At 43.1% G+C, this 24,922-nt stretch overlaps 1 protein-coding gene across 1 annotated transcript in view; it reads right to left on the bottom strand.

Moving 5' to 3' along the window:
- The window catches only part of TRPM7 (transient receptor potential cation channel subfamily M member 7), a 1,269,618-nt gene that overhangs the window by 968,697 nt on the left and 275,999 nt on the right, over window positions 1–24,922 (bottom strand). Inside the window, exon 10 of the mRNA XM_069222535.1 lies at window positions 1,722–1,794. Coding sequence (XP_069078636.1) covers window positions 1,722–1,794 — 73 coding nt within the window. The remainder of the gene's footprint in view (window positions 1–1,721; window positions 1,795–24,922) is intronic.

The raw sequence follows: 24,922 nt of genomic DNA, 5'->3' as shown, positions 1-24,922 counted from the left end.
TGGACTAATAACACTATCACCTATTGTTACACAGTTAAAGCATTCCAAATGTTTATAGACTGACTGACCACAACTAAAAGACAGATTTCCTAGCATTGTTTGAAGGTTTGAACTGCAGTGAGCATTTCAGTGGCTATTGCTACTGCCTGTTAGTGACAACCTAAAATAATCACAGACCTGGATTTTTCTTGCAGTACGGCTAGAGTACAAGATATTACACCCTGTAACAATGAGTAAAATAAACACACAAAAAAACTCGAATTACATTCTCAAAGTATGCCTTCACATAGGGACATACTTTGATTCAGCGCTAAATATAGCTCCAGAACCCTCAAAAGGATAACATTAGCCTATATCAAGCTGCGTGCGGTCATGAGAAGTGTGGAACAAACCCCAAAAAACGCACCCTAACACAACAGCACTTTTTCTTGATAACTTAGGCCTAGACCCCCCCCCCCCACTAATGTTCTTGTCATAGCTTCATCATTCCCGTAATATTTATATGTACATAACTGAAACTGAGCACCAAATACAATAAAACACCAATTACTTTTCCAATTTGTTTTATTATTTATATTCACATTAAATGAAAAATTCACACAAAGCAAAACTGCAGCTTTAACCCTAAACATACTGCCTACCAATAACTAGGCAAAATAAATCAAGTCAAATGAAGACAGACCGCCTTGCTAACAAGACTGAAAGTATTCACTCTTCCAAGAGAGCAACAGTTTTCATACCCTGGCATGCAAAGCATTTGCCTCAAAGTGTAAGTTTTTTATGAAAAGCTAATAGAGGAGTCTCATTACTGTGAACTGTACAATTTATGCTGAAGAAACCAGAAAGCTGGGGGTGCAATTTTCGACTTCAACTGAGATAGATACAGGGCACAACTTCAACATATTAGGATCTTCAGTGATAGTCAAACGTCAGGCATCAGAATACAGTAGTAAGCTCATCCCCATTGGACAAAACACACAGGTGATGTATTGAAGTAGTTTCAACAAATTATTGAAACGCATCTGGATGGAGAGGGAAGACCGAAATACCAACTGCAGTGAGCTCAGACCAGTTTATCTGGCATTCAATTGTCATACCTCCAACATGATGCTGTGGTACATGAACAGTGACATGGATATCTAAGAGTACCACTTCAGACAATAGTGCACTGACTGTACACTTGATTTGGTGTAGTTGTAGACTTTTAAATAATACAGATCAATATAAGCATTGATAAATATTAACAAAGATGATCTAACTCATTCGTTGTGTATGTAAGCAAAAGAAAGTCATTACAATAATTTCACAATATGAATCATTTGTATACCCATTCTTTGTAACCATGCCAGCAAGCAGAGTTCACATGTATTAAATTTGCATGCAGAAGATAATTACAACAGAAGCACAGAACCATTACAAAGTTAGTTAGCTAGTAGCCCCGTAACCAGGGTTAACACCGAATTCTGATTTAATGAGGGAACAACTTACCCTGAAAATATTTTTTTCTTTTTGTATTATTTCTAAATAAACATTTTAGGGTTACTAAAACTGCTAGCACTGTGTGCTGCTCTACTTTCTTTTTCCTGTCACTGAACTTTAAATGCAAAGCTGCTGTATCCTGTTTTTTGATTTGTCATTACAAATACATACAAAAAGGCATTAAGACATGCATTGCAAATGTTTATGAACAAACTGGAAGAGTAGTTATAAAACTGCTTTACCTTTCAGAAGTGCTGTTAGAATTGCAACATCAATATCCTGGTGTTCTTCTGATCCTATATGGAATACTGTGATCTATCGTTAAAATAAATATTATATGATATTATACACAAACATGACAATCAAGGTCGTACAATTACACAAAGAAAAAATGTACTTTACTATAAATACTGGTTTGTATATGTACAAATTAGATGCGATGCACATTTCTGACATTTAGTGTTGAGTCAGGAACTGTAAAATCTCTTTTGTTTTTCCTGAGGCCTGACTCGAAGACTTGTGATCACGTAACCACATGGACCTGATGCTCTTGTGTACACCTTATATTTTGTTGCCAAGCGTGATAGGTGTCTGTGTTCTGGTAGAACACAATTAACTTAATCTTATACTGCTCCCAGTGAGGCAGAAGGTTACATTCAACAGAAAAATACTTCAATTGAATTTTTCTAGCCAAGTCACATTTAATAGTTTTACCATTGTGAATTATCAGGCCATGTAAACACTGAAGAAGGTGGTGGTGGGAGAGTGTAGTGGAGGGCGCAGACACAAATAATAATTTTACAACTGCCTTTCACTCCACAGTCTTCCTTACTATTTGAATAGCAATCCAATATGCTTTAGGTCAAGCGTAAGCGTATGACCTCTTGTATACTTTTAAGCATGCTTCTTCTGTGGGCTTAAAGCCATTTTATGTGTTTGTTTCAGTGTTATTTAAAAATCCTTGCTTGCTAGTGGTTCAGTCATGCCTCTTTGCCCGTCCTTTTTCTCTTTGTGAGCAGGGGCCAAGTACTGTATTACTCTTTGTCCTGTTTATCTGTTATTTGTGGGATTTTTTTTCTTTGTTTCCTGCTTGTTTTCAGAGAAGCTTCCCTTTTAATTTGCAGAGCATTCTTGCGCTCAGCTTAGCTCCCCTACAAAACTGTTTCAGGAAACAGGGCTGTAAATCAACCTGCTAACTTGGTCATATTTGCAAAGCATTGAAACGCGTAGATCATAAAACAAACACCCTCTTTGCAGTTTGTTTTTTCCTTCCATTTCTTTATTGTTTATTATTCAACACGCCGCCATAGGTGGATGGCCGTCAAATGAGTCAGCCAAGGCTTTCCTGCAATTCATAATTCTGTCCACTGGAAGCCGCCACCACACCTTCATTGTGACTTGTACAACTACTGTCACTCGTCCCAGGAACAAACCACATACACTATTGTTATTTCCACAATTGCTGTGAACACGCCATTAGCATTATTGTTGAAACAGAACACATTAATCATGCAGTAATCATTCGTAGTTAAATAGAGCAAAATACATAGGCTGGGACCGCCCTACCCCCATTGGGTTAATGGATGCCCATTCTGCACACTATTCACTAACTTTCAGTTGTTTTACCAGCCTTTGCTTGAAGCAGCAGATCTTACATCCAGAACACTACTGACCCTTCAAAAGCAGCGGTTTAGTATATGTAAACGCATTATTAGTGCCTGCTTCGTCCCCTACCATACTGACGGGGCTGAGGTGTTCTTTAGAACTGTTTACGTTTGTGCAGCTTTACTGTTTTTTCCAAGACACTGCATGCGATTTACATAAGCACCAATAACATTAATAAAGTACACGTTCAGTTTTAGTAGTCACAGAGGTATTAACAAATTTTCCCAAAACCAAAGAATGTTAACTTAATATTAAATCTCAAATCGAGTTCAACACTTACTAACTCCACAGCAATATCCCTTAAGCCACATAAGCATAATTTATTTAGTTCCACCTGTTTTAGTTCCTACTTCTTCCCTTGCCACACAAAGCAGGCAAAGAGACTGTTTTTTCAATACATTTCAGAACTATGTAAATCTTTCTCATATTCACAGTGAACAGTTACATTTTTTCCCCTTTGGCCGCGCCGTGTATTCAACAAAAATGTACTCATATTAGTAACTAGACTCAGTAATACCTATGATTTAAAAGCAGCATCGCTTGAAATTGTACATAAGCTCTCCCTTTACAAATACTAAGGAAATATCTAGCAGCTGCACATTACACCCTCAAAAGCAACAACTTTAAGTAAATGCATTTGGTAAAAAAAGGGTGTGGCAGGAGGTTGCTCTCCACCTTTCTATAGAAAGCCAGCCTTTTGTCTTTCTGAAGCATAGTTGACAAGGAAGCATTGGCACCTCCCCCTACATGCCATGGAGGTGCTACAGGACGGAGACAGCTCTGCTGTGGCAAGGCTGAATAATCGAAGACCATGTCTTAGTGGCAAGATGTATTTCCATATGGAGCAAAGCATTCTTTTTACAATGCCATATTTATTCGCTTCCGTTATGTTTTCGGCATGTTTCTGGTCAACTCAACCGTGCCTTATCGTCCTGGCAGAGACATTAATTCTTTTAGAATTATTTCACTTTGTACTTCATTCACAACTTTTATTAGATGCTGGATCCTTTACATGTGATTTATTCGGTCCCAACATATTTCATTTTCTTTCTTTTTAGGTTGTCAGGAAAGATTTCAAACCATCTTATAAAAAATATTTCATTTGGAAACCTTGCCTATATTAAGAAAGATATAAACATCATATTTAAATTGAATTCCTTTAATGTATGTTCTGGTTTTTTTTTTTCGCTTGCAGACTGTGCCCCATATTATTAGACAAATCAGAAGCACCATTACGGTGAGAAGTCACTAACTTCTAACCATTTTAGCGATCTTTAGGAAACACAGCATATGACCATGCAAGTTATGTTTTTTTTCTGTTTTGATATCATCAGTGACTGTTTACAAATGTTTTGTCCAAAAATAATGCACAGCATTAGCACTTTTTAATTTAATTCTGCCCCTGCATGTTCCATTTCTTTTCATATCACTTTGAAGGCCTTTGTAAGTTGCAGTACATTTAACATTCCCACCACTACTGCCGCTTCAAAAGCAGCAGTTTATTATACATAACTGAATTATAACTGTCTGCCTCCTCCACACACCTACTGACCCGGCAGAGGTATTCTTCAAAATTCTTTACGTTTATACAGCTTTACTGCTTTTGAGAGACGCTGCATTATTACATATAATTTAATCTCTTTAGTTTTCTGTTCTTATTTTGTCGGGCATACTTTAACGTCTTATGAACAAATAATATTGGTTTGTTAAACCTTGCCTGTGTTAACGGATAACCATTCCCCTCACAATTCACAACCTTTCACTTGCTGTATTGGCCTCTGCAAAAAGCGCCAACATTCACATCTCCACCACTATTGCCTCTTAAGAAATAGTGGTTTATTATATGTATATGCTTCATTAACGCCTACTTTGTCCCCAGAGGTATCGACTAGGCACAGACGTTCATTTTTTGTTTTACAATATTTTAGTATCACATAATTCGACTCCACACCACATGCATCCACAACACACCAAACAAAACACAGGGGTAAAAGATAATATCATTTACAACGCCAATAGCTCTATTTCTCGTGAATTCGAGACCTATTGCAGGCTGAAGGTTTTGCTAAGATAATCTAAATCAAACCAGGGGGGTTGGAGGGACCGGGAGGTTATTTGGTCCAGTGTACAGTCTCCCAAACGTAATCCTATAAATTCGAGTAAACAGGGAACCAGGGGCCTCAGGAGCAAGGGCCCTCAAGCATCACAATGGATGACTGGCATCATCATCGGGAAATGCTCCACGCCAGGCCAGCACTGCAACGCCTGACGGGCTCCCCGAAGGGGGCTCTTACGCCGTATTGTTCTAGTAGTAAAACTAACAAGTTATACTAACAAATGTGAAAGCCTGCAGCAAAAGTATGCTAGGGTTGGAGAGAACAGGAACAAAAAAAGAGTTTAAAATTGGTTATTCATCACGCCAAAACATCATATCTTTAATCAGTATAAAGTGGGTGAAGACTAAGATTTAAAAAATGGGTGAAAGTCACACTAGAGTACAATGCTCAAATGACTCTCAGAAACAACAAACCTAGGGGACTATTAGTAATATAGTACCTCTACACCAAGGTCAACATGTTTCGCGTCTATACGGTCCAGCCGGATCCATTGACGCTTCATCAGGACCAAAAATTCAAAAGATTAGATTTCTTTTCCAAAGTACAACAAAAGTTTAGACATGTCCTTATTTTAGGATTGAAAACAGTCACTTACATTGAAGTCAAACTGGTCAGGTCGCCCATCCCCAAAATGAGAACAGGCTCCATGGGACGCACGTTTAACAGGACTCATAAACAAATTTTGTCGGAGGTCCTGGATAATGGACCTACCCTCTAAACAGCACCCCGCATCATGCCCGATGATGATGCCAGTCATCCATTGTGATGCTTGAGGGCCCTTGCTCCTGAGGCCCCTGGTTCCCTTAGGATGCCAGAGTAGTTTGGAACAGTTTGCTAAGATAATATCATTTACAACGCCAATAGCTCTAATTCTCGTGAATACAAGACCATTTGCTGAAAAGAGTCAGTCTTCTTAATGCAGATCATTAGTTATATAGATTTTCCCCACTCACTTCTTCAAAGGCCTTTAATGATGACTCAGTTATCACCTCCATCGACTGAGCATAGCAACATGCCTTACTGATTTGTTATCTTGATCCCCCTGGAATGTAAGCATGCCATAGAAGGAGTAGCAATGAACCTCTAAGAAACAAAGGTTGCAGCCCACATTGTTTTTTCAAGGTACTACAGAGTATTATACCAGGAACATTTAAAAGAGGCATTTCCCCTTAATCCTGAGTAGAACCATTCTCATATAACCAGACTTTGCATAGGTACTGACTGGAAATTAATGGCCATGGAATTTTCTCCATCCTCTTTGGGGAGAGGTCAGTATTATGCTTCTGCATCATTTGTGCCAAACTGACCAGATGCATTAAATATAATCCCACAGAAAAATATGAACTTTTGAAAATAAGAGTGCAAACAAAGCATACGTAGATGTAATCTGTGCCTCAATGCATTGTAAAAATCAAGGTGACATTGCCCCAAGTCTTGCATGAAGCCAAAAGAAAAAAAATTCTTGCTAGAAGCCACAAGAAGAGATTAAGAAAAAGAACTGTTAGGATTCAGGACCTAACAATAGATGGTAGCTATGTGCACAACATGTCAATATACAACACATGCAGACAGCAAATAGAATTTCCAACTCAGTATAATTATTGTTATTGAAAATGTGCACACACATTTGAGAATGAAAATGTCACTTACCCAGTGTACATCTGTTCGTGGCATCAGTCGCAGTAGATTCGCATGTTCTGCAATAGCTCGCCATCTGGTGTTGGGCCGGAGTGTTACAAGTTGTTTTTCTTCGAAGAAGTCTTTCGAGTCACGGGACCGAGTGACTCCTCCTTTTGTCTCCATTGCGCATGGGCGTCGACTCTATCCTCGATTGTTTTTCCCCGCAGAGGGTGAGGTAGGAGTTGAATTGTAGTAATAGTGCCCATGCAATGGAGTGACTAAGTATGCACCTATTTAAGGTTGAGATGATACATATATAAATAATTGAAGGTAACTTCCAAACTGCTACAGGCTCCCGGGGAGGCGGTGGGCACATGCGAATCTACTGCGACTGATGCCACGAACAGATGTACACTGGGTAAGTGACATTTTCAGTTCGATGGCATCTGTCGCTGTAGATACGCATGTTCTGCATAGACTAGTAAGCAGTTATTTCCCCAAAAGCGGTGGATCAGCCTGTAGGAGTGGAAGTAGTCTGAAATAATGTCCTTAATACGGCTTGACCTACTGTGGCTTGTTGTGCGGATAACACGTCTACACAGTAGTGCTTGGTGAATGTGTGAGGCGTAGACCATGTGGCTGCCTTACATATTTCTTGCATTGGGATGTTTCCTAGAAAGGCCATGGTAGCACCTTTCTTTCTGGTTGAGTGTGCCCTTGGTGTAATGGGCAGCTGTCGTTTAGCTTTAAGGTAGCAGATTTGGATGCATTTAACTATCCATCTGGCTATACCTTGTTTTGAAATTGGGTTTCCTGCGTGAGGTTTTTGAAATGCAATAAAGAGTTGTTTAGTCTTTCTGATGTTTTTTGTTCTGTCAATGTAATACATTAATGCTCTTTTGACATCTAATGTATGTAGTGCCCTTTCAGCTACGGTATCTGGCTGTGGAAAGAACACTGGAAGTTCCACTGTTTGATTTAGATGGAACGGTGAAATAACCTTTGGCAAAAATTTAGGATTGGTCCTTAGGACGACTTTATTTTTGTGTAGTTGTATAAAAGGTTCCTGTATAGTAAACGCCTGAATCTCACTTACTCTTCTTAGGGAAGTAATGGCGATGAGAAATGCCACCTTCCAGGTTAGGAACTGTATGTCGCAGGAGTGCATGGGTTCAAAAGGTGGACCCATAAGTCTAGTTAGGACAACATTTAGGTTCCATGAAGGAACAGGTAGTGTTCTTGGTGGTATAATTCTCCTAAGGCCCTCCATGAATGCTTTAATGACTGGTATTTTATATAGGGAAGTTGAATAGGTAGTTTGCAGGTATGCAGATATTGCTGCAAGGTGAATCTTAATGGAAGAGAAAGCTAGGTTAGATTTTTGTAAGTGAAGCAAGTAACCCACTACCTGTTCTGGAGTTGTGTGTAACGGTTGTATTTGATTAATATGGCAGTAGCAAACAAACCTCTTCCATTTACTTGCATAGCAGTGCCTTGTGGATGGCCTTCTTGCTTGTTTTATGACTTCCATACATTCTTGGGTAAGCTGTAAGTGCCCGAATTCTAGGATTTCAGGAGCCAGATTGCTAGATTCAGCGATGCTGGATCTGGGTGTCTGATCTTTTGGTTGTGCTGTGTCAACAGATCTGGCCTGTTGGGCAATTTGATGCAGGGTACCACTGATAGGTCTAGCAGTGTTGTGTACCAGGGTTGCCTTGCCCAAGTTGGTGCTATCAATATGAGTTTGAGTTTGCTTTGACTGAGTTTGTTTACCAGGTAAGGAAGGAGAGGGAGAGGAGGAAAAGCGTAAGCAAATATCCCTGACCAGTTCATCCATAGGGCATTGCCTTGGGATTGTTTGTGTGGGTATCTGGATGCGAAGTTTTGGCATTTTGCGTTCTCCCTTGTCGCAAACAAGTCTATCTGAGGTGTTCCCCAGAGTTTGAAATAAGTGTTCAGAATTTGGGGGTGAATTTCCCATTCGTGGACCTGTTGGTGATCTCGAGAGAGATTGTCTGCGAGTTGATTTTGTATCCCTGGTATAAACTGTGCAATTAGGCGAATTTGGTTGTGAATTGCCCAATGCCAAATTTTTTGTGCTAGCAGGCTTAACTGCGTGGAGTGCGTCCCCCCCTGCTTGTTTAGATAATACATTGTTGTCATGTTGTCTGTTTTGACGAGAATGTATTTGTGAACTATTATTGGTTGGAAAGCTTTTAGTGCTTGAAAAACTGCTAGAAGTTCTAGGTGATTGATATGCAGTTTTGTTTGATGTACGTTCCATTGTCCTTGTATGCTGTGTTGATCGAGGTGTGCTCCCCACCCTGTCATGGAAGCATCTGTTGTTATTACGTATTGTGGCACTGGGTCTTGGAAAGGCCGCCCCTTGTTTAAATTTATGTTGTTCCACCACAGAAGCGAGAGGTAAGTTTGGCGGTCTATTAACACCAGATCTAGAAGGTGACCCTGTGCTTGAGACCACTGTGATGCTAGGCATTGTTGTAAGGGCCTCATGTGCAGTCTTGCGTTTGGGACAATGGCTATGCATGATGACATCATGCCTAGGAGTTGTAATACCATCTTTGCTTGTATGTTTTGTGTTGGATACATGCGTTGTATGATGGTGTTGAAATTTTGAATTCTTTGTGGACTTGGAGTGGCTACTCCTTTTGATGTGTCTATTATGGCTCCCAGGTATTGTTGTACCTTGCGTGGCAGAATTTTGGATTTTGTGAAATTGACGGTGAACCCTAGTTTGAAGAGGGTTTGTATGATATGATTTGTGTGAATTGAGCACTCTATTAACGAATGGGCCTTGATTAGCCAGTCGTCTAGATATGGGAACACATGTATCTGCTGCCTTCTTATGTGTGCTGCGACTACCGCTAGACATTTGGTAAAGACTCTTGGTGCGGTTGTTAATCCGAAAGGCAGTACCTTGAATTGGTAATGTATTCCTTTGAATACAAACCTTAGGTATTTCCTGTGCGATGGGTGTATTGGTATATGGAAATAAGCATCCTTGAGGTCTAAAGTTGCCATGTAGTCGTGCAGCTTTAGCAATGGCAATACTTCTTGTAGTGTGACCATGTGGAAGTGGTCTGATTTGATGAAAGTGTTCACTACTCTGAGGTCTAGGATTGGTCTCAGTGTTTTGTCCTTCTTTGGTATCAGAAAGTACAGTGAGTAAACTCCTGTGTTTATTTGTGTGTTTGGCACTAATTCGATTGCATTCTTTTGCAATAGTGCCTGCACTTCTATCTCCAGGAGATTGGAATGGTGTGTTGTTAAATTTTGTGCTTTTGGTGGTATGTTTGGAGGGAATTGTAGAAATTCTATGCAATAACCATGTTGGATAATTGCTAGAACCCAAGTGTCTGTAGTGATTTTCTCCCATGCTTTGTAATAATGACCTATTCGTCCCCCCACTGGTATTGTGTGGAGGGGGTGAGTGACATGTGAGTCACTGTTTAGTAGTAGGGGTTTTGGGGCTTTGGAATCTTCCTCTATTTCTAGGGAATTGCCCTCCTCTATATTGTCCCCGAAAACCTCCTCTATACTGTCCTTGGTAACTGGACGGTGTGGCTTGTGAGGTGCTGGCTTGTGTGCTTTGACCCCGAAACCCCCCTCGAAAGGGCGTTTTACGGAATGAGCTGTAATTCCCTCTGCTCTGCGGGGAGTAGAGTGCGCCCATGGCTTTGGCAGTGTCCGTATCTTTTTTGAGTTTCTCAATCGCTGTGTCCACTTCTGGACCGAACAGTTCTTTTTCATTAAAAGGCATATTGAGAACTGCTTGTTGAATCTCTGGTTTAAATCCAGACGTTCGGAGCCATGCATGCCTTCTGATAGTTACGGATGTATTAATTGTCCGTGCAGCTGTATCTGCAGCGTCCATGGAGGAGCGGATCTGGTTGTTGGAGATGGCCTGTCCCTCCTCAACCACTTGTTTTGCCCTATTTTGTAAGTCCTTGGGCAGATGTTCAATGAGATGTTGCATCTCGTCCCAGTGGGCTCTGTCATAGCGCGCAAGTAGTGCCTGGGAGTTCGCGATGCGCCACTGGTTTGCAGCTTGTGCTGCGACTCTTTTACCAGCTGCATCAAACTTGCGGCTTTCTTTATCTGGGGGTGGTGCATCTCCAGATGTGTGAGAGTTGGCCCTTTTCCTAGCTGCTCCTACAACGACAGAGTCTGGTGGCAGCTGTGTAGTGATGAAAACCGGGTCCGTAGGAGGCGGCTTATACTTTTTTTCTACCCTTGGTGTGATTGCCCTACTTTTAACCGGCTCCTTAAAGATGTCTTTTGCGTGCCGGAGCATACCAGGGAGCATAGGCAAGCTTTGGTATGAGCTGTGGGTGGAGGAGAGTGTGTTGAATAAGAAATCATCCTCGACCTGTTCTGAGTGGAGGCTTACGTGGTGAAATTGTGCTGCTCTAGCCACCACTTGAGAGTACGCGGTGCTGTCTTCTGGTGGAGATGGCTTCGCAGGGTATGCCTCCGGACTGTTATCTGACACTGGGGCGTCGTATAGGTCCCATGCGTCCTGATCTTGGTCACCCTGGCTCATGGTGGTGTGAGCTGGGGAGTGTGATGGAGTTTGTGCTGGTGAAACGTCAATCACGGGCGGAGGTGAGGGTGGTGGTGTAACTCTTTTCACCACTTTTGGTTGTGGTGTTTGTTCCGTCTGGAACTCCAACCTCCTCTTTCTCCTAATGGGGGGAAGGGTGCTTATTTTTCCTGTCCCCTGCTGAATGAAGATATGTTTTTGCGTATGGTCCACATCAGTTGCCTGTAGCTCTTCCTCAAACCTATGCTTCTGCATTTGGGAGGTTAGCGAGTGCTCTTCTGTATAAGAGCCTGAAGCTGGGTCGCTTGCAGTTTGTTTCGGCATCGAAACTTTGTCTGCGTGTTTTTTCGGCTCCGAGGTGACTTTTTTTCTTTTCGGGGCCGAAACCTCTCGGCGTCGATCTGTTTCGGTGCCGCTGTCTCGGCGTCGAGCCGTGTCCACACCGGCATCACGGTGTCGAGGCTTGTCTCCAGCACTTTCTCGGTCCCGAGAAGGCTGCGTGCCGGTGTCTCGACCGGAGTCGGACGATCTCGGCACTGTTTGGGCCTTTTTCGGTGCCGACGGTCGGTCACCGAATTTACGGGTCGAGCCATGGCCTGGTGGCAGTGGCGTCCCCTGGGCCTTGTAAATGTTTCTCTGTGTGGTTTTCGACGTCTTACTCACGGTTTGTGTATCGTCGAATCCTTCGGAGTCTGAGTCTTGGATCGAGAAGGTACCTTCCTCTTCCTGTTCCTCGAACTCCCGTTGGGCTGTCGGTGCGGACGCCATCTGAAGTCTTCTGGCTCGACGGTCTCGGAGTGTTTTTCGGGACCGGAACGCACGACAGGCCTCGCAGGTGTCTTCGCTGTGCTCAGGTGACAGGCACAGGTTGCAGACCAAGTGTTGGTCTGTGTAGGGGTATTTATTGTGGCATTTGGGGCAGAAACGAAACTGGGTCCGTTCCATCGGCGTTCTTCAGCACGCGGTCGGGCCGACCAGGCCCCGACGGAGGATCGAAAAACTACCCCGAAGGGCACCGGAGCTCTTCGATCTTTGATGCGGTGTTGAATGTAAGTACGCCGATCCCGAAAGCAACAATACCGACGAAAATCTTCCGAAATTAGCTATCTTTCCGTTCCGAAACTCGGAGCGACAGGAACACGTCCGAACCCGATGGCGGAAAAAAAACAATTGAGGATAGAGTCGACGCCCATGCGCAATGGAGACAAAAGGAGGAGTCACTCGGTCCCGTGACTCGAAAGACTTCTTCGAAGAAAAACAACTTGTAACACTCCGGCCCAACACCAGATGGCGAGCTATTGCAGAACATGCGTATCTACAGCGACAGATGCCATCGAACATATGATTATCTCAGGTCTTTAAAAAAGCGTACATTAAATAATAAAAAAGAATAATAATCCTACAGTTGCTGCACAACAGAAAGAAAAGAAGGAAAATAAGAACAGTGTGCTGTACATCACTTATTAAGTAGTCAAAGCCGGAACAATACATTTTGATATAAGGCAGCTCATTGCAAGTGACGGTGTTGTGTTTGTTTCTAGAACAGTGAAACAGCAGTCTAACAGCCACCGGAATTTGTTTGCAGACCAGAAGTGCATACACTCTAAAGCTTCTGCTGCCAACTGTGACAGTGCTAAATTTCACTGTGACCACCAGTCACCTGGCAGCACTGCTCTGGATGGAAGTGCTAGTCTTTGCTTGGAGATGGCCAGTAACGCACCATGACAGGGTGTATGGACTAAGCAAACAATTTTAAAATTCATCCATGCTTCTACTGGAACTCAACAAAGCACCAACTTGGCCATACAAAAGAGTCCATAGATTTTTTTTATGCTGGGATGGAGTTTGCTAGCAGATTTGTTTTTAAGTAAACCAACAAATCAACTACTGTATTAGTCAAAAAAATAATTTTTGCTGCACTGGCTGCTGTTTCCTAAAGCTGAAGAAAATAACTTCTCTTTGAATCATTTACTTAAACATATTTCGATTGCACACAGACACGTGAAAAGAACAATACAGTGTGACTGAACAATCATAATAGTGATGTAAATTGTCCTGGTGTATAACTGCACCTGAAAACTGAATTGGAGTTTATACAGAACAAGGAAACTCTCTGAATATAATTCACAGCTAAACAATATAGTTGAGATCCTAAAAACACTGCATTAACACTTTTAGATAGGACACCGAATGGATCAAAAGTTATCATTTTAGTTGTATCTGACTGAATGGCTCAAATCAGTGTACATCTTGTATGGATTTCATAGTAGGCGTTTCTAGTTTCTGGCAGAAAAGGATTGCCATCATATGAAAGGAATACACTATAGACTTGTTTGTGCTGGCCTCTTGCCAATCCACCCACCCCTCAAAACCTCCACCCAAATAAGATGTTTTAAGTATTTATAGTCACGGAACTGGAGCCGCCTTAAAATAAACTACAAATGACATTACCAACATATTCAATTCTTCTGCAAACATATGGCACGGCATTGCAACAACTGGGCATTATAAATCGCTCTGGGGAAATAATCTTGCTTAATTTTAAGTGTATTTGCTACAGATGAATTTGAGAGGTTGTACTACTTCCAAAGCCGCCTGTTTCCTTTCCTTAGGCAACACAGAAGCGTCAATGACAGAATTAACACCCCTTCACACATTATTCAAACACTACGACTTTACAAAAGGCTTAGAGCCTGATTTAGAACTCAGCGGACGGGTTACTCCATCACAGTGGTGACAGCTCCTCTGCTGAAATGTCAATCCCATTATATCCAATGGGATTTAGATTTCAGCAGACGGGATATCCGGTACCGTTGTGACAGAGTAACCTGTCCGCCAAGTTCTAAATCAGGCCGTTAGTATTATCACTACACTATATCCAACCTAGGAACCTGAACCCTTAAACTGGCCTGGTATGGCTAGATGGGAAAGTATACTGGGAGAGAATAATTACTCAAAAACAATGAAAAACACTATGTAGGGACATACAAAGGGCAACATGAAATTACTAAAATAGGGAAACTCTATAATAATCATACAACAGCTTAAATGGTATAGGACACTGTATGTAACTAAACTTACCCCAGTGGTGATGGGCAATACAGGGATCTTTGTACCATGAGTGGATACTTTATGAATGGTATGAATGCCCAAAGATAAAGACTTACTGGAATGAAATAATGAGCCACATCAAAAGCATAAAATAAATTATCCTATTCTGGCTGAAACAGCAATGATGATCCTGGGTTTGAGTTTTCAGTTCATACATCACAAATACTACTTGCAGTAAAACATGTAATTGCAACGAAATGGAAAAAATAGACCCACCTACACTACTCAAGAGGGCAAGATGCCTGCCTTCATCAATAGCCATTAAAGTGAATTTCAACAATCTAATGGAGGAGAGGAACAAAATGTAATACTTTAAGAGGGGAAATGCCATCCACACCTTGTCCAATAATTCTGCACGGTTTTACACTGCTTTGGGACCCCTAAATGTTTGTGAAGCATCAGCTAAATATCTGAAGTGATATACTATTGTTTAAATGAAGGCGAAATTGGGATATTTAACTCTAGCCTTTCTAATCTGTGGTCTGTGACTGATGCTCTCCCGGAAAAGAGAAGACATATGATTAAATGGGTCAACTGAGATAACAGACATTATGCACCACTACTTATGTTTCATTAACATTGAAGAAACCTCTCCGGACAAAACTGATTAAACAGTTAAAATGGTATGCTACATTTACAGCACTATCATTACCATCAGGAGTTGTAACATTGCGAGTCTTTAAATAACCAGAAAGTTTTTCTTTTGTACCTTTTTCTATTTGTAAAATAATTGTTCTTTTACAATACATGTACTTTGACACACAACACACATATCTACCCAACTATATAGAGACAGCATAAAAAAAATAGGTACAATGAAATACAGACTTTATTCAACGGGAGTTATTTTTTAAATATTAAACAATAAAATACAACTACAATAAATTCAACATTTGTACATAAAATACAACATTTATATAAATGTATGTTAATATTATAAACAATAAAAATATTTAAAGAAAATTTCGAAGTAAAACCATAATATTAAAGTTTAACAAACTAAAAAGATTTTTTGAAAAGAGATTTGTATATCAATTTGAAGTTGACAATCTGTGTTTGGTTGCAAAATCCATAAATGATAAAAAAAGAACACATCATAATTACTAAACCCATAATATTAGAATGTAAACATTATTAAAATCCCTAGGAAATAAATTAATTTACCATAAGTGCATATGGAAAAGAAAAGCAAGTGTATCAATCTCAGGCTGAAAGATCACATCCAATGGACAGTGAAGAATATTCATCCACAATAGGAGCAGCATGATATTTTTCCATAGATTTCCTGCAGTTTACCACTAATTTTAAAACAGAACAGTTGCTACAACAAACCTCCAGGCTACCAAATTGCTGCAGGTAAAGTAGGGCATGCTTTCACTTCAAACATCTTACACATTTTAAGATCGTTTTAAAAAACAGGATAAAATAATACCTATAAAACTTACAAACAAACTGAAAGTGCAACAAGGACTATGTGGAGGGCACATCACGGGAGCAAGAAGGTAAATCGTCGCACCATTGGAAGACTTCCCCTGAAAATAAAACTGCTCCACACATGACCTGCTCTGAAGCGACAAAAATTGTGATCTTTCCCAGCAGTTAAGTTCAAAGGCAAGATAAAACGCTGGATCTATTAATGCTAAAGATAGAATTTAATCCTTCAGAGAACATTTAGTATATTCCAGAACAAGTCTCCGATTAAAAAAAAAAAAATCCACGAACTTGGATTTAACCAAAACTTTATCTGATTTAACCATAGCGTGCAGTACAAAAAAATGTGTTGAGCAAGACTAATTCATTAAAAATCTTATACATATGATGCAACCAAGAGATAGAGAGGCCTCTGTCGAGCTAAAGACAATCTAAAATTACCTCCCTATTAAAACCTGTGTCACAGTTTGTCCAACGGCTAACCCATAGCAGAAGCGAAGCCAGCATGATCCTTTTAGAAACAAAAGGTAGATTCAACTCTGAGTGTAACAAAATCAGAGCTAGATGATGGGAGATCAAAAAGGCACCTACATATAAAATAAACAAAAGAGGTGTAAATAATGCACCCCCATCACACGTCACGAGCCACAGGAAACGTCTCTGAGGTTTCACTACCTGGGCCATAACGCACCTTGGCAGTTAAAAAAAAAAAAAAGCTTCACATTGTGGAATGCAAAAACGTGATCCCCATTCCCCTTGTTGCACATGGTTGATGACATGACACTACTTAAAGCTGGAAAGTTGTGACACAAAGTACACAAGGGAAAAAAATATATCAGGGACAGTGCCCCATAACAGAACTGCAACCTGCCAAATCGAACAAGTTACTTACCTTCGGTAATGATTTATCTGGCAGAGACATTCTAGTTGCAGATTACTTACCTTAGAATTTCCAACAGCCAGCAGACTGGATCTGGAGATTTTTCTTCAAGCAGTACCCTTGTGCGATGTCAGGTGGCATTGGTCAACTCTGCGCCAATCGTAGGCATTGTGGTTGCTGTAATGTCACAGTTGTACTTAAGTGTCACCACTGCACCCTGACATCAGTTTCTATTCATGACTTTCCACACCAGTAGCGCGGAGCCATGAAGATCACTGAGATTGGTGTGCCAGACCTAGGGTCCTGAAAGGGAAATTCCCGTCCCTAGAAATCAGTTTGCAAGCATTGGTAAGGAATCTGCAACTAGATTGTGTCTCTACTAGTTAAATTGTTACCGAAGGTAAGAAACTTGGTTATCTGATAAAGACTTCTATTTGCAGATTTCTTACCTTAAAAAAATACCCAAGCAATACCATCCTCGGTGGTGGGCTGCGAACCAAAATCATATTAAAAGTCCTGCAGGACTGAACAACCAAAGTAGTTATCTCTTCGGACCTGATTGTCCAGGCAGTCATGTTTTGTGGACGTGTGCAGTGATGCCCACGTTGCTACCTTGCAGATATCCAGGACACGAACTCCGCATGCTAACACTGTGGTAGCAGAGGTCGCTCTGGCTGAGTGAGCATGCAAGCTCTCAGGGGGTTGCTTCTTTGCCAGATCGTAGCACATTTTGATGCAGAGCAATACCCATCATGAGATGGTATGCTTCTGTACCGCCTTCTCTTTCTATGCACCCACATATCCAATAAAGAGTTGATCGTCCACTCGTAAATCCTTAATATGACTGAGCTGGAACGCCAACACACTTTTGGATCAAGATGGTGGAGTCTCTTCTTCACGAGAAGGATGTGGGGGTATGTACAAAATAGTGATGGATTGGCCCATGTGAAAAGGGGTAACAACCTTAGGAAGGAAGGAGGATCTTGTACAAACCACTACTTAGTCAGGGTGGACAGATAAAAATGGTGGCTTGGAAGAAAGAGCCTGAAGTTCAATCAATCTGCGAGCAGAGGTGACAGCAATAAGAAAATCAGTTTTGATGGTTAAGAGCTGCAAGAGACAATTGTGCATTGGCTCAAAAGGTGCACGCATATGGTAAGTTAGGACCAAGTTCAAGTCCCACTGGGTCATAACGAACAGGGTTGAGGGAAATAAATGAATAAGTCCTTTAAAGAACCATCCAACAATGAGAGATTTTGAGATTTGAATAAGGAAGGTTCGTAGGGCAATCCAAGAAAGGCTGAGATGGCCGATAAGTAACCTTTAAGGGTGGCCAAAGCAGAGCCCTGCTGGACCAAAGAAAGGATGAAAAAGAGATCCTCATAGAGAGGTGAAGAAAGGGGATCAATAGATTAGTTTGTACTAGTGGTTGCTGCAAATCTCAAGGGGAGGGACGGAGGGGTGAGGGGGGCTTAGCGACGAGGGTGAGGTTGGGAGGAAATAAAAAATTATTAAAAAAAATATCTTGCTTCTTTTCATTGCTGCCCTCACCGCCGCCTCGATCCTCTTCTGGGGTCCCAGCATTCACTGATAGGACACCATCACAGGCTCCCAAGGAATCCTGGCGCTGCTTAAATGCTATACAGCGAATGTAAGCAGCGTCAGGATTGGTCTGAGCCGCAGTCACTGCCACTCACACAAGCCTGGGGTCTGTGCATTTTCTCCAGACCGGCTGTGTATGCAGCTGGGTTGGAGAATCCTAAGTGCTCATGTGTGTTTGGCCGGCCACTTAGTGCACTCTCCCCTCCTACCACCTCCCACGGCCCAGTCCCTGCCCCTCCATGCACTTCACTGCTGTACCAGAAGCAAAAAAATAAAACAATAGAGAACTGTTTAATTTTTCTGCTTCTGGCACAGCCATTGGGGCGACGCTCCTCCGCCATAGGGAAGGAGCCGCCCTTGGATGGTGCACTATGGCACAAATTTATGCCAATGACAGGCATATACCGTCTTGGTGGAAGGACACCTGGCTGCCAAGATATCACCACAGACTTCGGGCAGATGGTCGAAAGCTGTCAACTGTCGCCCCTCAATCTCCACGCATGAAGGCGAATATTGGACAGGTTTAGGTGGAGAACCATCCTCTGCTACTGCAACAGAAAATCCTCCCGAAAAGGTAGTCTGATCGGAGGATCCGAAGCCATGCTCACTAGCTCTGGATACCAATCTGTGCCCAGTCCGGAGCCACAAGGATTACTTAGGTCTGTCGTTCTGTGGTATTGGTGGGACAGCATAAAGAAGGCCTGAGTTCCACTCGAGACAAAAAGTGTTGCAGAGTGAATGCCGCCTTGGAAACTCCAATATGCAAAACAGCAGACATTGTGCGTTCTCTGCGGAGGTGAACAGATCTAACCAAGGCTCTCCCCGCTTGCACCACCTCTGGCTGGAGACGTCATTTGTGATTGACTATGCAAGATGTTGAACCACCAGAGTGATGCCCAGATGTTCCAGCCATGTCCAAAGGTGTAGAGCCTCTTGACAAAACGTCCATGACCCCACTCCGCCCTGCTTGTTGCAGTACCAAATGGCAGTAGTTTTGTCAATGAACACCTGCACCACTTTCCCTTTCAGAGAGTGAAGGAATGCTTTCAATGCAAGCCTGATCACCTGGAGCTCCAAAAGACTGATGTGGAGTCCTGATTCCGCCAGAGACCACAGACCTCTGATCTTCGAAAGCCACCACTGCAATTCTTTCACAGTTCCCTCCGAGATCCGGACTAGGACGGAGAGATTTCCCTGTTGCTGCACCCTTTGGAACTTCAGGTTCCACTGCAGAGCCTGCATAGCAGTCCTTCTCATCGAAATCCAGGATAAAGGCTGAAACATCGGAATCATAGCCTGAATATCTTGGACTTGCTTTTCGGAAACTGCACTGTGTCCAGAACAGCTCAGATGAAAGGGAGCGTCTGCGAACGAGTCAGGTGTGATTTCAGCACATTTATAGTGAACCCCATTGAATGCAGAAGGTTTAGTGTAGTCTAAAGGTGAGAGATGACTTTCTATGGTGTGTTTGCCTTCAACAGCCAGTTGTCGAGGTAGGGGAAGACTGAAACACTTAACCTGCGCAGATGGGCTGTAACCACCTCTTTTGTCAACACCAGAGGAGCACTGGTAAGGCCAAAGGGAAGCATGGTAAGTTGAAAGTGCTTGTGGCCTACCACAAATCGCAAGTAGCGCCTGTGGGCAGGCAAGAGGGGTATATGGAAGTAAGCGTCCTGCAAGAACAACACTACCATTTAGTCTCCTGAGTCCAAGGCAGACAGGACCTGAGCCAGAGTGAGCATTTTGAACTTCTTCTTGAGGAAGAGATGGAGGGCTTGAAGGTCTAGGATACAACATAGGCTCTTGTCCTTTTTGGTCACTAGAAAGTAGCAGGAATAAAAACCACAACATGCTTCTAGGGCAGGGACCCTCTCTATGGCTCCCTTGACCAAGAGAGCCGCAACTGCCTTGTGGAGAAGTGCCGGATGATCCTCCGGTGAGCGGCCATAGGATGGAGGCATGCCCGGAGGGGCAGTCTTGAAAAGGAGGGAGTAGACTGTTCGGAGGATCTGCAAAATCCACCTGTCCATCGTGATGGATTCCCAGTGGGGCTGGTGATGGCAAATCCTGCCTTCAACTGGTTTGCGATGGGGGATGGCCTAGGAAGGTTTGGAGGATTAGGGAGGAGTGGGGGTGGACTGGGCAGACCTTTGGTTCCCTGACCCACAAGCCCACGGGATTCGGCATCCACAGCCATGCAGTGGCTGGGAAGCATGTGAGACTCTGTGGCTGGCAGGGTAAGGACACCACAGGAAGCCTCTTTCATGGGGCAGTTGCTAGACCAAGGCACTGAGTTGTAGCCCGGGACTCCTTGAACCCCTCGAGGGCCGAGTCCGCTTTGTCTCCGAAGAGATGGGTGCCATCGAAGAGCATGTCCCTGAGAGACAGTTGGACATCCTCCAAAAAAAACAGATGTCCTCAACCAGGTGTGGTGCCTCAAGGCCACCGACGACGCAGTGAGTCAGTCATGTCCAGCCCACAACTAATCATGAACTTAACTGCATCTCTCCCATCAGCAACGGCTTGGGAGATAACGGCTCGGCCCGCCCCAGGGGCCTGTAGCAAAACCCATGCAACTGTATTGCATAATGAATGGGTGTAGAGACCTAAAAGGCATGCAGTGTTCACAGACCACAATGCCAGACTGGAGGAAAAAAAGATCTTCTTCCCAAAATTAACCAGTCTCTTTGATTCCTTATCCGGGGGAGCAGATGGAAATGCGCCAGATGACGAAGCCAGGATGACAAGGCTCTCAGGCGTGGGGTGTTGTGACAGGAATTTAGGGTCGTTCGGGGCAGGCAAGTGGTGGAAGATGATTGTCCTATTCACAGGAGCCCCTGTGCCGAATTTAGACCAAGTAACCAGAAGGACGTCTGTGAGAGCTTTACTAAATGGAAGAAGAGGCTCAAAAGTTGAAGCACCTCTGTCAGGAGGTTAGTTCTGACCGGCACAGAGGGAAGCTCAAGGCCAAGACATCAGCCGTCCTACTGACTACCACTGAGTAAGAAGCTCCATCCATGATAACCACGGTAGGAGGAGAAAGCTTTCCAGCATCTGGAGAAGTATCTAGACCACTAGCATTGCTCAATTTGTGTGTCCAGTCCATGTGGGGGTTGTCAAGCTGGTATTTTGAAGGGTCCAGTGTCCCCTCCAACCCTTCCTCATATTTGTACCTATACTAAAAAGGGGCAGAATCTAACCTTGGGTTAGTAGGCCCCGTTTAAGTCTGAAGCAGTGTTAATCGAACCGTTCCGGCTCCAGGTCGTCATGGATCAGGATTGGGTCAACACTGATTATGGGCTCAACCAACATCAGGAGCGTCAACGTCTTAGCCGGCGAAGGTCGCAATGGTAGACCAGCTTCTGCATGGATCCCAGGTGCCCTTGGGGGCCGGACCCACCGGCGCAGAACTCAAAGGGCCCTCACCTGCGCCCCCAGGCTCCAAAGGCACCGCAGGGGGTTCGGTCTGCCGAAAGGTGAGGCGCATGGCCTCATAAAACTAATTACGTTGGTCAGGGGTGGCTCAGGCTCCCAGAAATGCGGGGAGTCGCGGAGAGGACCCAGAAAAGGGCTCCACGGAAGGAGGCCTCTAGCGTCGACGCTCTGCCTGCGTCGCATTGGCCGAGAGATGGGGTGAAGTCGAAGACTGTATAGCCTTTTTCGACTTCTTCTTGTGACCCATATGTCCCAACAATTTAGAACGGGACAAGGACGAGTGGTGATGGCTCCGAGAGTGGTTTCGAGACCTTTCTCTCGAGAAAGACGTGGGGCGATGGGAAGTAGAGCACTGGAGCTGCCATAAGCTTTAGGGACCGCTCCCTTAAAGCCTTTGGGTTCATGGCCCGGCACTCAGAGCACGACTTTGGGTCATGGTTGCGCTCCAGACACCACAAACACACCAACTGAAGGTCTGTCACCTACATCATTCAGTTGCAAGACTTGAAGCCGGTCTTATGAGACATCGCTTGATGCACCAAAGAAGTCCAAAAACCAACAAAAGGTCGAATTCGGCCAAAAATTTACCAGGGTTACTCTTCTGTGGATCTGCGTGTGGAGCGGAAAGAAAAGAACTGACGTCAGTGCGCCGGGGTGACGCTTAAGTACGACCGCAATGTCATCACAGTCACCATGATGCCTACCACGGATGTGGAGTCTACCAACACCACCTGATGGCACGCAAGGGAACTGCTCAAAGAAAAATCTACGGATCTGGTCAGATGCCTGGGGTAAATTCTAAGGTAAGGAATTTGAAACTAGAAGTCTTTATCAGATAATAACAATTAGGCAGGTCATTCTACAACTCCTTGCGATTTGTTAAACAACCTATTAAGAAATAGGCTAGTTTGAAAAATCCTATTCCATTTGCAAAAGTCAGTGACTAATATGCTATCACTTGCTGCAAATGGAACAGTAGCACGTCTGGCCGTTACTTGATGAGAAGCAGCTTTGCTTACAGAGCAAACTTTATTTTCTGCAAATTTCTGAGGGGCAATCCTAGGACAGGAGGGCAGCCTGCTGTTGTGCCTTTTGTATGCCCTATGTAAGAAATTGGGTAATTGATTGAGTAGTATGAGAAACCTACTCGGGCAACAACCACTACCCTTGTCAGGGTGAACCACTAAAGTCAAATTAATTTGTGCTTAGCCTTCTGGTAGCTTAGCACTAAATCAGAAAGGTTTAGCTTGGAGGCACTGTGCTGGGTATTTATACAGCACTCAAACAGTAAAGAGAACACACAATATAAGAAAAACCCTACACCAATTTTGAACACTATAGAACATTTTAATAAATAACATGACAAAAAAAAACAGAACCGGAATTATGAATTTTGTAAAATTTTATTGAAAAATAGCACCTAAAAGATAAAGCATCAACTGCGGGTATGTGCTCATTCAAAGCCGGGGCAAAGTCAAAAGTTAAATCCACCCAAGGTAGAACAAAGTTTGGATACACAAATTGGATTGGACCCAGTCTCGGCTTACCTTCGGACTTAGAAGAAATTTCAAAGAAAAGTCCAGCAGAAGGTAGAGTTCAGCGAAGTAAGGCAGCAGACTCCTCTAGCACTTTTTGGTGAAAAATGTTTAAGTGCAACTTTTATGTCTAGAGAGGAGCAGCACCTCTAACACCACTTCCAAGTGTCCTGGACCTGGGGGCACCATTTAGGGTTTAGGACTCAGGTGCAGGGTTCAAGGTCTCTGCAGCTCACACAAGAGGTCAGTCAACTAGTCCTTGGTGTCACTCTGGTAGTCCTGGGTGCAAAGAGATGGTCCACTCTACCCCTCTACTTCAAGCAGTAAGACAAGCCTAAGCACTAGGGAAGTCCTCTGAAAAACAGGGCAGGCCTCAAGTAGCAAGGCAGTTCTCTGGCAGGGCAGCCCTCTGAAGAACAAGGCAGGCCTCAAGCAGTCCTCTGGAGTACAAGGCAGTCTTTAAAGCGGTGGAGGCATTGTGACTACCCTCCCATCTAGCTCTGGAAAGTGGTTATTTTCCCTTGCCAAGTAGTCAGGGGTGACAAAAAAACACTGTCAGATTCCTTTGTGTGTATGTGCTGGAGGCAGCCCTTTGAAATATAAGTGGGTCAAGGAACAGCGCTGCCCCACCCATCCTGTCAGGATGTCCCAATCCACCAACACATAGTCCTCCTTTGCCTCACTGTCTGGGAGGAATCCACAAAGGTCAGCTACCAGGCTATGCAAAGCCATGTGACCTAGAACACAGCACCAAAAGGTTAGGACAAGGTAATGCCAACTTCTTGAAAGTGGTAGTTTCAGAATTGTGACTTAAAAGCCAAGTTTATAATTAAAAAGGATTTAAAATTACAACTGATTGGAGTCCAAAGTTGGTATTCCTTTTTGTTTCCAATCAAACGTTATCACTTATTAAACGTACTAAGTTAACCCAATGCCATATAATGGGAGAGGCAGTCCATACAGTGGTGGAAATATAGAGGTTTTACACTACCATGATATCCAAAATTCCAAACATATGTACTACTTTTTAAGTACAATGCACCGTACCCTAAGTGCTGTTTAGGGCTTGTCTTAGAGGTTACATACATGTTTTAAAAAGGAACACTTAGGCCTGGCAAAAGGTTTATTTTGTTGGGTCAAGCTAGCAGTTTAATACTGCACTATACGCTGCAAAGGCAGGCCCGAAACATGTTTTAAATTGCTACTTAAGTAGGTGGCACAATGAGTCCTGCGGGCCCACTAGTAGTGTTTAACTTACAGGCCCTGGGTACACGTAAAACTATAAAAAAGAGACTTATAAGCAAATTAAATATGCCAATCAGGTGTAAGCCAGTTGCAACATGTTTTAGGGAGAGAGCACGAGTACTCTGCACTGGGTTGCACAGGTAAAGTGTACATTTTCCAAATACCAACAAAAACAAAATTCGGAAAGCAGTAGGGGTGAAAGCAACATGTCTGGGGGAAGTATGGCAGGTCAAACAAC

The sequence above is a fragment of the Pleurodeles waltl genome, chromosome 3_1 (genome assembly GCF_031143425.1).
Source record: "Pleurodeles waltl isolate 20211129_DDA chromosome 3_1, aPleWal1.hap1.20221129, whole genome shotgun sequence".
Taxonomy (NCBI): domain Eukaryota; kingdom Metazoa; phylum Chordata; class Amphibia; order Caudata; family Salamandridae; genus Pleurodeles; species Pleurodeles waltl.
The sequence above is the reverse complement of the archived record's forward strand: the minus strand, read 5'-3'. Positions and strand labels throughout refer to the sequence as shown.